Genomic DNA, 15,596 nt, shown 5'->3' on the forward strand with positions numbered 1-15,596 from the left:
ACGGTGTCTGGTCACTCGGCCTTATATGTAACATCAATTATTTTATTATGTGAGGCACTGTTTAAGGTGCGACATGTGCAGTTATAGGCCTACTTTCAAGTGAGATAATACCATTTTGTTATTAAAAATTATTGTTACGGCCATTGGCTAAAAGGGGGCGGGGGTGGGGACAAACGTGCCGTATGTTATGTTCATTCATAATATATATTTATATTATGAATGAACCCAGAATAATGGTATTCCCAATTCTGAGTTGAGGATGTTGGATCTCGTTTTGTGTAACATTGAATTAAATGTCATACATAGCGATTCTCCCCTCGTATATGAGGACAAATATCACCCCGCATTAGAGTTCCGGTATTCTTGTAAAAAGCCTCCGAAGACTACCAAATTACCTAAAACTACAGACGGCACTTTGCGGGGATGGATTTTTGGTAGGGGTGATTTTGTCAAACTTTATCAGATGATGAGCCAATTGGATTGGCATGAACTTTCTAAATTCGATACCGTTAATGAGGCGCTACACCATTTTTATTCATGTATATATAATGTATTTGACGCTTGCTTCCCTAGGAAACCTCCCAACAGAGGTGGAAGTAGATATCCGAAGTGGTTCACTAGAGATACCATCAGGAGCATTGAGAAAAAACATGCTCACCATAAAAAATGGAAAGCTACTGGTGACCAAAATGAGTACGAAATGTTCAGTAATCTCAGAGCAGTTGTTAGAAGAAATGTTCATATAGCATTCCGAACGTATGTCGACTCAATAGAGAGTGATATCAAGCATGATCCCAAGGCATTTTGGGACTACGTAAAATCACTGCGCAAGGATGGTGGTATAACAGACATCATGATGCATGGTGATCGGGAAGTTAGAGGAGCGGATGTAGCCAATGCATTTGCAACTCATTTCCAATCAGTGTACAGTAATGAGCCTCCATTACTAAATCCCATTTCTGCTTCCAAGATGAATGTGAAGGGAGCCCAAAACATTGATATAAGTCATATAGACGAATCAGATGTTAAATCTTCAATTAATAACATGAAACATACACATTCACTTGGGCCAGACTTGCTTCCAGTATTTTTTTTAAAAGGATGTGTTGAATTTTTAAAAATGCCACTAAGTTTTATATTCAACCTATCTTTAGATACTGGTATATTTCCTGATTCCTGGAAGTCTCAAAAATTTGTCCCATTTTCAAAAGTGGATCAAAGACATTTGTCGAAAATTTCAGGCCAGTGGCAATACTTTCCGCCCCGGCGTTAATTAAGTTATTCGAATCGATAATTCATAAACATGTGCTGTTTCAAGTAGAGCCTTTCTTAATATCGGAACAGCATGGGTTTAGAAAAGGTCGATCAACAGATACTAACCTACTGGTACTCACAGATTATATTTCCAAATCTTTAGATAAGGGCTACCAAGTAGATTGCTTATATAATGATTTCTCGAACGCATTTGATACCGTAAACCATGACATATTATTAAATAAATTGTCAACTATAGGTTTTTCTTTACGGTTTCTCATATTCTTTGCAAGCTATTTTACTGGAAGAAAGCAATTTGTATCTCATGGAATATTCTTGTCAAAATTATTCCTTGTGCTGTCAGGCGTTCCACAGGGCTCTAATTTAGGACCGCTCCTGTTTCTGATTTTTATTAACGATATTACAGAAAATATTCTGCATTCCAGGTCACTTCTTTTTGCTGATGACCTAAAACTATTCTTGGAAATTAAAACTTAAGAAGACTGCATTCGACTCCAATCGGACATTAATAGAATTGTTGACTGGAGTAAACGGAATCGGATCGAATTCAATGTTTCTAAATGTTTCATTCTTTCTTTCACACGGGCACGTCATACTTGGTTTTACCGGTATACCATGAATGCCCGAAGTTTAAAACGTGTCTCCACTATGAAAGATCTTGGCATCATGTTTGATAGTAGGCTGACATTTCATACTCATATCGAAATGACGTGTAGTGCTTCACTGAAAATGCTGGGCTTCGTCCTACGCACTGCGATGAATTTTAGAGACACCCGGGTTCTCCAAGTGCTATACATTGCGTTGGTTAGGAGTAGGCTTGAGAGTGGGTCGGTGGTTTGGAGCCCACATCAGGTGAAGTATTCCCTTATGTTGAAGAGAGTGCAGAAGAAATTTCTGAGATTCCTCTACCTGAGGGAGTATGGCTACTACCCGTGGCTCTATCCTACTGACTTTCTCTTGGGCATGCTCGGTATGAACCATCTACGGGTCAGAAGAGATGTGCATATTGTATCACACTTCTTCAAACTGATTTGTGGATGGTTTGAAAATCCGACTATCATGGAGAGTATTAGTCTCTATGTTCCTGATGGTTATCTCCGTCACCGACAGCATAGACTGTTTTATCTCCCGACCTGCAGGACCAACTTGCCAATGGTCATGCCGGTGGGGAGAGCAGTCTTGCTGTTGAACAGAATTAATTCGGATATCGACATATTTAGCATCGGTGAAGCTGCCTTTAAAAAGCAAGCTCTATTGATGCTGGTATAGTTTATACACCGCTAACTATTATGTAATACCATTTTACAAATGTACTTAAAAACGAAATAAAATGCAATTTTGTAATGTTTTTAAAGGAATAAACAAATTGAATTGAAAAAAATTGAATTACACGTCCTGTCGAGTTTTTCAATAACAATTTACAAGCTATTTGTATCAATGTATATATTAAAAAATTAAAACAATAAAGACAGTGAAAAAAAATTAACTTGTAACAAAAACAAAATACAAATGTAATAATTTTAACCGAAAATAAAAATCCTCATATGGGTAATTGAATATAAAAGATTCAAAACAAAAAGAAAGAATAGAATAGAATATATGTACCTTCATTGGTTCTAGGTTCATTTGGGTCTAGGAAAATATAAAGTACTCGTTAATTAATTATAGGAAATTTTCTCGGTAGAAAAAAATCGCAAAGTAATCGCTCCGAAAATTATTAAAAACATGTTTTGTTCTGTTATTTGATATGTTATAGGCATGAAAAAATTCAAAGTGTATCTTTAAATGCAACTAAAGCATTTGTCGATAATAATTTTTTGCTCTATTTCAAACGAGTCGTGTTTTATTAAATATTTTCACCATTTTCGTTCAATTATTATTACTTTTTAATATTAGCGCTCTCACTTTAACCTTCGTATTTACATATCTTCCTTTCAAACCATCTTTGAACGATTACTACGGGGCCTTAATATAGCCTTAATATATAATATATCTCCCAGATCAGAAAATTTATTTCCGAGACGGTAAAGTCTCGGCATCGGGGAATTTTGATAAGCCAATGTCCTTGTGTTGTTAATAAAAGGGTAATAAATTTCGGCAAGATTTTTTGGGAACATGGATATTTATTAATTGAAGCAATTCAGGACATAATTTTGTAATGCAGTATTTTATGTAATATTATTTAATATGTGCTTATTCTTCTTTCTGAAAGTTTCAGTAGAGACATTTTATCCATGAGATAATTGTAATCTTATTTATTACAGGAATGTGCAATTTATAGTTTATATCCCTGAGAAAACATGTTGAATCTTTTCAATGTTGTCTGAATAAATATTTAAAAAAAAGTATTTTGAGAAAATTGGTGTAATTCTCCATCAGAATAAATTGTGTATCAAACTGAGTGAGGGCTTTCTTCATAATGTTAGGTAAAGATTTATAATTTTTTGGTTCACTAGAGAGCGCCTCTGCGCTGATGCGAAATATTCGGACATTCCACTTGATTTATCGAATTCTAACAACTAGCCACTTGAAAATCTCCGTATTTGTAGCTTGGTCTATTTCAGCATATCGCTCTCCATTCACTTCAAATGGGAATTTATGGCGAGTTATATACTGAAATTGCCAAGCCACTTATATAGCGTGGTCTGTCACAGGCTAAAATTATTTTTAAGGCGCCATAGTTAGTGCCATCTGTTGAAATTTTTTATAAACACATTACTTTTTATAAGAAATCTGCAAAAAATATTATTTTGTAGGTACTACAATTTAAGTTTCAGAAACAAAAATAATTTATATCACTACGTTTTTCACCTTGCTGACAATTAAAGTTAATATCTCTGAACTTATAACCTGTATTATGTAGAATGCTAATATTGGTGTAACCTTCTAAAAAAAGTTTCTCATTGTTTGAAAAACTTACCATAGATGTCTCTGTATTACTGCCAATTAAAACTATAGCTAACAATTATTCTAAAAAATACGTTATTTAAATCTATAACATCAGATTAATGATTGATTGTGAAAAAATTGCTCAACAAATGTGTTGTACATCATTATTTAAAAAAAATAATACATGAATACGTTCTGCTTCCATAACAATTTAGTTAAAAGTATTTTTTCATGAATCATGTTATATTTTTACAATCTGTAATGTGATTATTCAACTTCTGTGATGTTTTGCGTAGCTCCGTAACACTTTGCGCAATAATATGATATGGGCGTAAATTGTTATTATGCTATAATAATTATTGGTGGGTAAAAAACAGATATATATTTATTTCAAATGACCTCACTGCAGCGTGATGTTAATATATTTTCTTGAAGGAATTTGTTGTTATTTATTGTTTGTAGATCTGTGTTATTTATAAAACGTATTATTGCAATAAAACAGTGTCTTATATTAATTTTCGTCCTTCGAAATCAGGGCCGGACTTACAAAACTTAGGAAAAAGTATTATGCGACAAAAATTCGTTATTATCTTATTTCGGCAATAGCTTTATGATATCAATATAAATGCATATTTAATTTTTTTCTTTTTTGTCACAACTCGAGAAATTGATATTTTCACTTGGATTTTCCGTGCTGAGAATTTGTTTTCGATACTTATAATTTGTTTTATTATTTGAATAAATGAAGTCGCTTAATTACGTATGTATTCTTTCAATACAGTTCTGTGGTTTCTCAAACGACGCGTCGAGCTGAAAATATGTCCTAGAAATTCCTAAAATATCCCTTCGAGCTACATATTTTTGTGATTCAGAAAACAAACAATATTACTTTGCTCCGTTTTTCATAGTTGAGTTTTCTAATTTTTTTTCAATATTTTAACTTTTTGTTTGGATACAAAAATAATTTTTAGTTGGTGTTCACCAGGTTTTTATTTGCAAGCTTGTCCAACAACTCGTTATATAAAAAACAAAACATCCACAATGGTTCACGTTTTCAAAATTCAAACTGTAAATTGTTTTTAAAATATCGGTCTTACGAACATGGGCGGAGGTTCTAAAAGAGAACGTAGTTTTTTATTTGCCACATGCTATATGGGTCGTTAGATTAAAGATATTAAATAATTGATTCGAATATCAGAAGGTTTTTTATACATGGCAAAAATATAGATTATTGAGAAACTCCCCATTATACAAGGGAGTTAAGGGGTATACTTACTTACTTTAACCAGTTATTCATAAATAAACTTCCTCGCTTCTCCCAGAATGATCTTACTTTAGTGATAGATCACAGCAAGTAGAGATAAATAAAATGTTAAGCAATAGTTAATCTATAATAAAAACACATAAATTTGTTTTTGACCACGATAGTTTTATTTTCACTCTACCGGTTTCGGAAGAACCCTTCCTTCGTCAGGAAAATATTTAAAACAGTTTTAAATATTCTCCTGACGAAGGAAGGGATCTTCCGAAACCGGTAGAGTGAAAATAAAACTATCGTTGTCAAAAACAAATTTATGTGTTTTTATTATAAATTATGATGAGCCACAAAGTGAATGCTTTTTACAATTACGCAATAGTTAATCAATCTCTTTTGGAGTCCTACAAGGTAGTGTGCTTGGGTCAATATTGTTTCTAATTTACGTAAACGATTTATGTAGTCTGTATATTCCAGTTAACACTGTTAGTTTTGCAGATGACACTGTCTTAACATTTGGTGGTAAAACTTGGAGTGAATATTTTGACAAATGTGATACAGGTTAATAGTTATCTGAATAATAGTATTTAAACTTTGAACACACAAAAAACAAATATTTCTCAGTATTTCTTATAAAAGTCAGACTTCTGCCACTCATAACCTGAATATACATAATTTTTTGCAAACATATAACTGCATCCCCTTAGAAAATGTAGACATCAAATACCTAGTTGTAAAAATAAATACATTTTTGAGATTGAACAATTGTGTCGTTAGTAATACTAGCAGGCTTAGCTAATTTTTTTAAAGAGCTTAGTTACAAGAAAAAATGAAAAACAGTTTATTTTGCAATAATTTACTATACGTATCTACTTTCTTACAACATAGTCTGCTGGGAATCCTGCCTAAAGATTTATATAGAACCACTGAATATTTCCCAAAAACTGATTCATATAGGCATTTTCAAAAAAAAAATAGATGTCCAACACATTTAATTTATAAACAATGTAATGTCATAAATGTCAAACAACTATTTATCCCACAAACACTTTGTAGATTTAAAAAATAATATTAGCGTTGCAGAAATAACTCAGCGAATCCTACTAGAATTGGCTCTGGTCTGAACTTTGGTGGCAATTCACACTAAATCTTCACTTATATTTAATAGCTTTCCAGAACATAATATATTGTTTTTTTTATTCTTGTCCTTTTCAAATCAATCGCAATATATATTACATTATCTTTTTTTCTACTTTTAATCTTCGTCCTTTTTAGATTAATAGCAAAATATGTTATTTCCAATCATATATCAACACATGGGTTACCATACACGTTTACTGCTTTATTGAATTAGCTTCCTTCGTACCCAACATAGTAAGTACCCATTATGTAAGAAACATTAATTCAACCATTGAATGCAGCAATATACTATCTACTAGCTACTATCTACTAGCAGACAATGTTACTATCTTTAATGTATATGTTTACAGATTATATATATTTTATTTTCATGCTTTGTTGCATTGCATAAAAAAACTTATCACCACAACACGGGCATTTATTTGTCAGCCTGGTGGTCGAAAAATGAAAAACCATGTAATAAACCTAGAGTGCATATAAGTGGAGGAGGAGGGTTATGGAGGATAAAACCAACCCCCAGTGGTCTGAACCTCCAGGTACAGGTCTCATAAACTTTCTAATAAAGAAAAATCTTTTGCAACCTCCCCCCCCCCCACTTTTCTTCCTTGCCCCCCCCCCCCCCCCGCTTTGAGTCTAACAACACCCCATGTGAATGCTATAGATACGCCCTTACAATAAACTACTATACAACTAGCGCAGACCCGTTAAATATCACGGGATAGTCTGAATTCTTGAAACATCCAATTTTTGAAAATGACAGTTAAAATATTACATTACGTGTAGGTACTTTATAGCTTCTTTAAAATCTTCATACAGTGAGATCCACTCAAAATGACACTTAAATTTAAAGTAAATCCGAGTTCATTGAACCAGAGTTACAACAGACACACACAACAAAAATGATTAATTTTGATGAATTAATAAAAAAGCACTTTTTTACGATTTACCACCCAGGGTACACGTCCATCTGCATCAACGGTAGATCCTGCACTGTTTGGAATAAAATTAATAAAAGTGTGGGAAAATAAAGCACCCTGTTTACATAAATATGTTATGATTTACTTTTAAAATAGTGTAAAATGCGAATACAACAACAAAGGTAACAAAATGAGGGAAATGTCATCTCACAACACTTTACCTATAACAGAAAGTGACTTTGGTAATATATCGCTCATTTCGGGGTTTTCGATAGAAAAAGAGGTAAGTATTTAAATATTTATAGTCACCGTATTTGAAATCCCGATACATACAAAGAGCTACAATTAGAGGTGCCACTGTGTACTAAGTAATATCTCGTTGAATCTTGTTCCACTATTACAACGCGATATGCAGTGCGTGTAGACCGGATTCGATAGTTTTAGTTAGAGCGTTGGGAAAGTTGGAGGTCAGTTGGAGGAAAAAAAGCGGAACCTATTTTTTCGCTTCATGTCTTATCTAAATATGTACATCAATGGATACATAACACTTATTGGGAGTCATTTGTATTGAAATCTAATCTTACTAGTTGTTATGTGGCAGCGAGTTCAAGGATCTATGTTCAATAAAACACAATGATTGTGTGTGTTTTTATTGTTGAATAATTATGTTTTTCCCTATCGCCAAATGGACGCTGTACGAAATGTATTTACAATGTTCTATAATGTAGAATTTCTATCCATATTCTCATTATTGCATACAGTTATTATCTTATACAGTTTAGCCTAGTATTTTCCAACTTTATTATATATAATATTATCGTACACACTTTAGCCTAGTATTGTCCAACATTATCAGATATAATATTATCGCATACAGTTTAGCCTAGTATTGTCCAACACATCACCAAAAATAAAAATTAGAAATAATGGACAAAGTGAAATGTAAATTTACTATAGTTGTTTTTGGTTTACGCTCATAACAAACTCGTAGATCCATATTTCATCGTGATCATCAGTCAACCCTCTCGATTGGAACCATGCTGCACGAAGAAAAGTGATTTTTGCTAATTTATTAAGAATATTTTTAAATTGATGGTAATCCGGTTGGAAACGGGATTGCATTCCTTGACGAATGAATTAACAGATTTCCTGATAAGATTTTTAGTAATTACACTCGTATAATATATTACCACGATGTCGCAACACGTGCTCGTGAAAATCCGAATATTTTCGCATTTCGTCACGATATATTATCAAGGCAAATGTATAAATTAGCAATTCACGCGCATTCACGTTTTTAACCGGATTACCAATAATGTGAAGAAATTTTTAATATTTCTCTATACTCATTTTTCTCTGTGTGGGCAAGTAGCACGCCAAGTGACCGTTGACATCGAGAATAAAGAAGAACACTAAAATGCCTTCCATGTAGATTTTAATGAAAACCAATGTCACCATTGACTTAGTACATTTTAGTTCTAGCCCATTAGGCACACGGTCTGTCTCTCGTACACTTGCCTGATATTGTAGGTATATCGCTATCCCATTTGAATTTCATAACTATCGTGAATCACAGTTCTGCATACGAAATTTAGGCAATGAATGGTCTGCATTTTGAATTACGAAACGTCGCCTACGTGTCGTATCTTATGTTCTTCTTCATCATCGGATGAAATTATTAGATAGGAAAAATAAATAAGAAAAAAATTGAACTATTTGTTTCAGGAGGGTGAGATACCAATAAACGGAACAAGAATTATTTGGGTCCAAAACTGGGTTCTTGAACTTCAGGACCTGAAGGTTCTTGATGAAGAAGAAAAAACACTATTTTAGGCTTAAGATCTTGATAACTGAGGGTAGCACAGATACATTTAAAATAGAAGGAACCACGATTTTCTAAAAACCCCGACTTGAACGATTTCTAAACTCCCAGCGGCTGGTTGTTTAGTTCAGGATGTCAGATCTGTCGAGGAAGTGGTCTTCGGGTAGTGTTTGGGCTTCCTCTGCCTCTTGCAGGCAGTCCGCGATGGGTTTACCCGAGGTGACGGCCGATGCCAGGGCGGCCTTCACGGCTCCGGAATCCATGGTGCGCAGACCTGTCGCCCAGCCCATGGCAGCCCAGATGCGAATGAAGGTAGTAGAACAACCGGTGGCTGAAAAGGGGATAAGATGACATTTAGTTCAACTGTAATAACGACTCTACAAGGCTTATCTAAGGTGTGTTTCTATTTCTGGTCTCATGCAAGCGTAATATGAGCTGTGATTCTTCTCACTTAAAAAAATTATCTGGAAGACTCTAGAAAGAACAGACATGAACGTTGTCTATTATCTATTTATGTGAAGAACAATGTTTGTAGCGGGCGGTGTGGTTTGGCGTGGTGCAGTGTGGTGGTGTGGTGTGTTCATTTTTACACAAATCAAACTTTATTCCAAGATTTATCGAATTTTGCATTTCATAGCACAAATTGTCTACGTTAGTTACACCGGGCAATACCGGGGACATCAGCTAATGTATTATAATAATAAAATTAGATTTATTACCATATGATCCGTATTCTCCACTCTTGTAATCGCATGGAAGCAGGTAGTGGTACTGTGGCCAATAGCTCTTTGTGAGGATGAACACCATATTGGTGTCAGCTGGGTACCTATACAAAACAGCACACAATTAATGAAGAAAATAAGGATAATAATACAGAATCTTAAATATGAAAGGTGTGTTATTCGTCTTCAAATATAATTTAGGACCTAGCTGTGAACCTTTTGGCACACCCGGTAGAAAGTATGAGTATTCTAAAAGAGTTCAAATTAATGAACTAACATGATCCTTGTGGTTTACTGGAAAATTTGTTTTATATAAATTAACCATACGAGTTTGAATTAACTAATCAAACGTGGACCGATGTGGGACCTTATTTCGAACCATTTGGTACACCTAAAATAAATAATTAATAACCCAAGATGTGTGTAAATTCCTTAAAAGAGAAGGATAATAAGAGAAAAAGCTTTTTTGGTAGGCCTGGTGGAAATTATGAACATTCCAAGGTGGCATCTAGCACGATGAAGTAGTGCAGGAAGCCAATGATGAAGACGGACTTCATGATAGTCACGCTGCAGTACTCCACGGATGCGTTGATGGGTAGCAGCAGTAACACCACGGCGTATAGGATTCAGTAGTAGAAGAATTTTTTAGAATGGTTTAACCAAAGATTATAGAATATATAATAATATCTTTGAGTTTGACTAACTTGTCTCCTGGCTTAAGTCCCCAGACTAGCGCGCCGCTGTTGATGAACCAAGAGGCGTGCAGAACGATGGCGTAGCGGAGGAAACCAAGGATGAAGACGGAGTTCATGATGGACTCGCCCCAGTACTCCACGGGTGCGTTGATGGGCAGCAGTAGGAACACCACGGGATACAGGAACCAGTAGTAGAAACTAAGCAAACCAAAGTTAAGTTAACCAAACATTTTGGAGTGAAGAGGAAAAGGAAAAAATAATGAACATAAAGGGATACACATTACACAGGATACAGGCAAAATAGACGTAGAAGATGTGATGAAGCCAAACTACCCAAATACACTTACTGCCTTACTAATGTGTTTTAAATTTTACACAACATTTAAACAACCACTGAAAAAAAACCACTTTTTTCTAGCGCTATGCTAGGTAAGTCCCTGTGTTATGTCGGGTGAAGTTTACAGTTTGAATTTATGCAAATTATGATTGATAATAAATAATAATTATTGTAATACAACGCCGTTTGATTTATAAGTATGTTAAATACTAATTAAGATAAGTATATTAAATAGGAAATGTGAGACATGTCTGAATGGTGTTTAACTGGTTAGGGTTTGGAATGTATGGGTATGATTGAGATATATTGCAGATATAAAAAAAAACAATACGTTTATTAGTAAGGCCCTTAGAATTTAGCGCTTTGGTCATATCTAGCTGGTAATAATTCTGTGCCTTGCTTCTAAAAAAAACAATGTCACTTTATCAAATGTCTTGTGGCCTGTGTAGAATTTGTTCTTTTTTAGCAAGTTTCACTTTTAAGATAATGATTTTCTAGAAATTGACAGATTTTTAAAAAATTCATAAGATAATTAGCAAAAATATATGTATCGAAAAACTGACATTGGCAATTGTAGAAGGAAGCCGCAGAGTTATTATTTTATTGTTCTCTTCTTAGACTTTCGTTCGTTTCTTTTTAGACTTCTTCTGATGACTCAGAGCAATCTTCATCCGGCAGAACTCAACGGGACTGCACTCTCAGTCATGTAAATTTCAAAGACTTAAGGTACGGCTTCTAAACTACCCAAAACCTAAAAAATGGCCTTTCGTAGTAGTCTTCAAATATAACAGATGAATTCGATTTATTTCAGAAGAGGCAACAGACGCAACCATTTTATACAGGGTGGGGCAACACAGACAATGCAGTTTTAAACGGCTATTCAGAAAAGGGATTTATTTGATTTTATTCGGTACATCATACCGTTAAAGTCCTGAAGGTGACATCAGAAAGATGATGACCCCCAGCAGCGGTACATTGATAAAGGCTATTTCTGAAGTTTTCGGCCACATTTTGGCACATCTTGACGGGTACATCGGCGATTTTCTCCCGAATTCGATCCTTTAGTTCTATCAAGGTGTGAGGCCGATGTTTAAAAATATTTTCCTTCAGATAGCCCCACAGAAAGAAGTCGCAAAAGGCCTGTTGGGTGGCGACGACAGAACTGCCATTTTCAAGAAACGTGCCAAGTCCCGGTGTAGTCCGGACCAAACCATGGTAACGACTGAAAACGGCATGACCCTCCCGACACAGTGAGATTTCTCCCAGGTTCCAGTATCCACATGGAATATACCGGTCCTTCATAACTGCACAGTCTGTTTTGCGGAACCCTGTAGTTAGTTATAATTATAAATTAAGGAATATGATTAATAAACTGACGAGTGCTGGAACATGACTATCGAGTCCTTCTCCAGATCGGCCACATCGATGGCCTTAGCGAGTTCCTGCTGCTTGGGGCTGAGTGATTGCAGGTGTGTGAAGAGGTGTGCAAAGCTGAAGCCCCTGTTGTGGTTGTAGGGGTCCTGTTCTGTGCCGAATTGCTCATGGTGAAGGCGGTGGTCCACGACCCAGTTGTAGATGGAACCCTGGAACAGGAAGCACCGTATTAACATTACTGTAACAGGTGATGAAGAGGGGGCACTGGACAACCGTTCACACTCTCTCATGGTCCATTCTTCTTGCTCTCTCATGCAATTAGAAAAATGAGTATTGCTAATTTATTAAGAATCTTCAAATTATTGGTAATCCGGTTAAAATCTATTAATTCATTCGTTCAGGGCCTATAAACCCGTTTTTAACCAGATTACCAATAATTTGAAGATATTCCCAATAAATTACCAATACTCATTTGTCTCCGTGTGTCGTCTCTTTCATATTAGACGTCAGTCATAAGGTCGATACACGTAGACCTAGGCCCAGTTATTTCTCAGAAATTCAAATGTAACATGTCATCAATTAACCACTCAACGCCATTTTGTTTTTTGATATTTGAAAGGTCCTCATTAAACTCCGATTCTACCTGCGTTTCAGCTTTCTATCAAATTTTAATAAGCTGACAAGGCTGATCACAATTTGTCCAAAAGCTGAAACAGACTTGGAATCGGCATTTAAACCTTTCGATTGTTAAAAAATGGTGCTGAATTGCCATTTGATGACAATGTTATGTTTGAATTTCTCCGAAATAACTGGGCCTTGCGTAATTCAACTGAAATCTATTTCTCATTTGTTCATTCGTCTCCCATTCAAGCTTTCTTATTGACTGAGCGTTGCGCAGTCCTGTTTAATCTCAACCGTATTGAAATTCGGCTGTCTGTACATTTGTTTGTGCGTTCCCTTTCAAGATGGTGGCCGTGTTGGATACTGCAAGCTGTCAAATCGGAATAATCAATATTATGGTAAAATAATTATCGTTGAGATGATGACTTTTCTTTGGACAAATTGTGTATTAACTCATTTGAAATTAAAAAAAGTTGCACAAAATATATTATTCATAATGAAGTGCGTAGGTGTTTGTACCTACTTACAAAACTTGATGATTTTGGAGGAAATTTTGGTTTTGATTTATTAAATAAGTTCTGTTCACAGAGCTACTAATAAAATTTATTGCATAGGTAAATTAATTATTAGTCATAGTCTAAGTCTTTGTTTGAAATAGGGTGATTTTCTTCAAATGCTAGTTATCGTTTATGGCCTGTCTTTTTGTCCAACCTTCGCAGCATTTAACTGCAGTCATTTAAATAACGAAGATTGAAATTTTATAGAACAGTCACGCATCCTCTGCGACTTTCAAAATTAATTATAGCCTGTGTCAAGAAAAATTACTGACCTTCAATCAACGCAAAGCACGCCAGATCTCGCATAATATAATTACATTTGTGACACTAAACTTGACACTTTTTTGTCAACAAAGTGGTAATTTTGTTATGATGTTTTGCTTTTCCTACCTTTTTACTCAACGATTTGGACAGCGTTACAGTTTCCATAATCAGGACACAAGTTGGACACTGTAACGTTGGCTACAGAAAGAGGAAGCGCAATACTGCATAATAACCCAACAATTAATTACAATAATACTTTTAGCCGTGAAGATCTCAAATTATACCCAGATGGGAAATTTCTCATTTGAACAAACATAAAATTGCATTCACACAGAAATTAAAAAATTAACGGCTTTATAAAGAATTTTGGCCAACGAACAGCGAGGTTTGGTGAAGGTGAGTGTTGAATTTTGCAAAACATATATTTATAACATTGTGATGACAATATTAATCAATATAAAAATTTGCATTTAAAATTATACAGAAACCATACAGAAGAATGGTATTATGCTAAACTTAATTGTTATGATTACTGAGGTATGTTTTTATAGCCTTCTTGTAACTATATTCCGTGCAGTTGAACACATCTACAATGCCTGAAAAAACATTGCCTGACTGCATGGAGGAATAATAATAAAGGAATAATCGAATATGTAGGTATACATTGAAGGAATTATAATAAACGAATAATCGAATATACAAACCTTGGAGAAATAACGATTATTATATAACGATTATTATAATATTATATTCGATTATTCAAGGAATAATCGAATATAATATATATCTAGTAAGGATAGGAGGTGAAACAACGGAGGATTTTAACGTCTCCCAGGGGCTGAAACAAGGTGATGGCTTAGCTCCCACTCTTTTCAATATTGTTCTGGAGCACGTCGTGAGGAAGACAATGATTGCTACCGACTCAAACATTTGCTACAAAAGCAATCAAATAGTTGGATATGCAGACGACCTTAACATTGTCGGAAGATCCTTACAGGCTGTAAGAGAGGTGTTTGACCCTTTGGAGACTGCAGCAAGAGAGGTGGGCTTGCAAATCAACGAGAACAAAACTAAAATCATGATGCAAACCAGAACCCCACACCGCAGAATAAAAGATAAAGTGAATTTTAAAAACTCCTATAACTTTGAAGTGGTCGAAGAGTTTGCCTACCTGGGCTCCATCATAACGCAGGACAACGAAGACCCAGTAGAAGTAAGAAAGCGCATCACAGCCGCTAACAACACTTACTTCGCGTTGCTGCCAGTGTTCAAATCCCGAAACGTCCATAGGAAAACCAAAATAACCCTGTACAAAACAATTATTAGAACGGTCTTGGCCTATGGATGTGAGGCGGGAACACTGACAGCAAAGTCTGCGGAACGGCTGGACACCTTCGAAAGAAAGGTACTTCGAAGAATCTTAGGAGCGGTGCGAGAGGGAGAGGCATGGAGAATCCGCCACAATAAGGAGCTATATGACATCTACCAAGCTCCCAGACTCTCTACTCATTTACGGCTCTAAAGACTAAGATGGGCCGGACATGTGCACCGAATGCCAAGCACACGTGTACCAAAGAAGGTTTTAACAGGACACCCGGGAGGCAAACGAAAGGCGGGCAGACCTAGGCTGAGATGGGAGGACGATGTCAGGAAAGATGCCAGAGGACTACTCCATGTTGCAGATTGGAAGACGACGGCCGAGGACAGAGGGCGGTGGAGGCTCATGTT

The 15,596-nt window shown here is 35.5% G+C and overlaps 1 protein-coding gene across 1 annotated transcript in view; it reads right to left on the bottom strand.

The window, feature by feature from the left end:
• Positions 1-9,297: 9,297 nt before the first annotated feature.
• Positions 9,298-15,596, bottom strand: part of LOC149420822 (acyl-CoA Delta-9 desaturase) — a 34,924-nt gene continuing 28,625 nt past the window's right edge. The window contains exons 4-7 of the mRNA XM_089635234.1: positions 12,430-12,635; positions 10,725-10,913; positions 10,018-10,124; positions 9,298-9,629 (exon numbers count right to left, since the gene is read on the bottom strand). Of these exons, the coding sequence (XP_089491360.1) occupies positions 9,421-9,629; positions 10,018-10,124; positions 10,725-10,913; positions 12,430-12,635 (711 nt within the window). The 3' untranslated portion in view covers positions 9,298-9,420. The remainder of the gene's footprint in view (positions 9,630-10,017; positions 10,125-10,724; positions 10,914-12,429; positions 12,636-15,596) is intronic.

The sequence above is a fragment of the Hesperophylax consimilis genome, chromosome 9 (assembly GCF_061612785.1).
Source record: "Hesperophylax consimilis isolate HC1 chromosome 9, BYU_Hcon_1.0, whole genome shotgun sequence".
In the NCBI taxonomy this organism is placed as follows: Eukaryota; Metazoa; Arthropoda; class Insecta; order Trichoptera; family Limnephilidae; genus Hesperophylax; species Hesperophylax consimilis.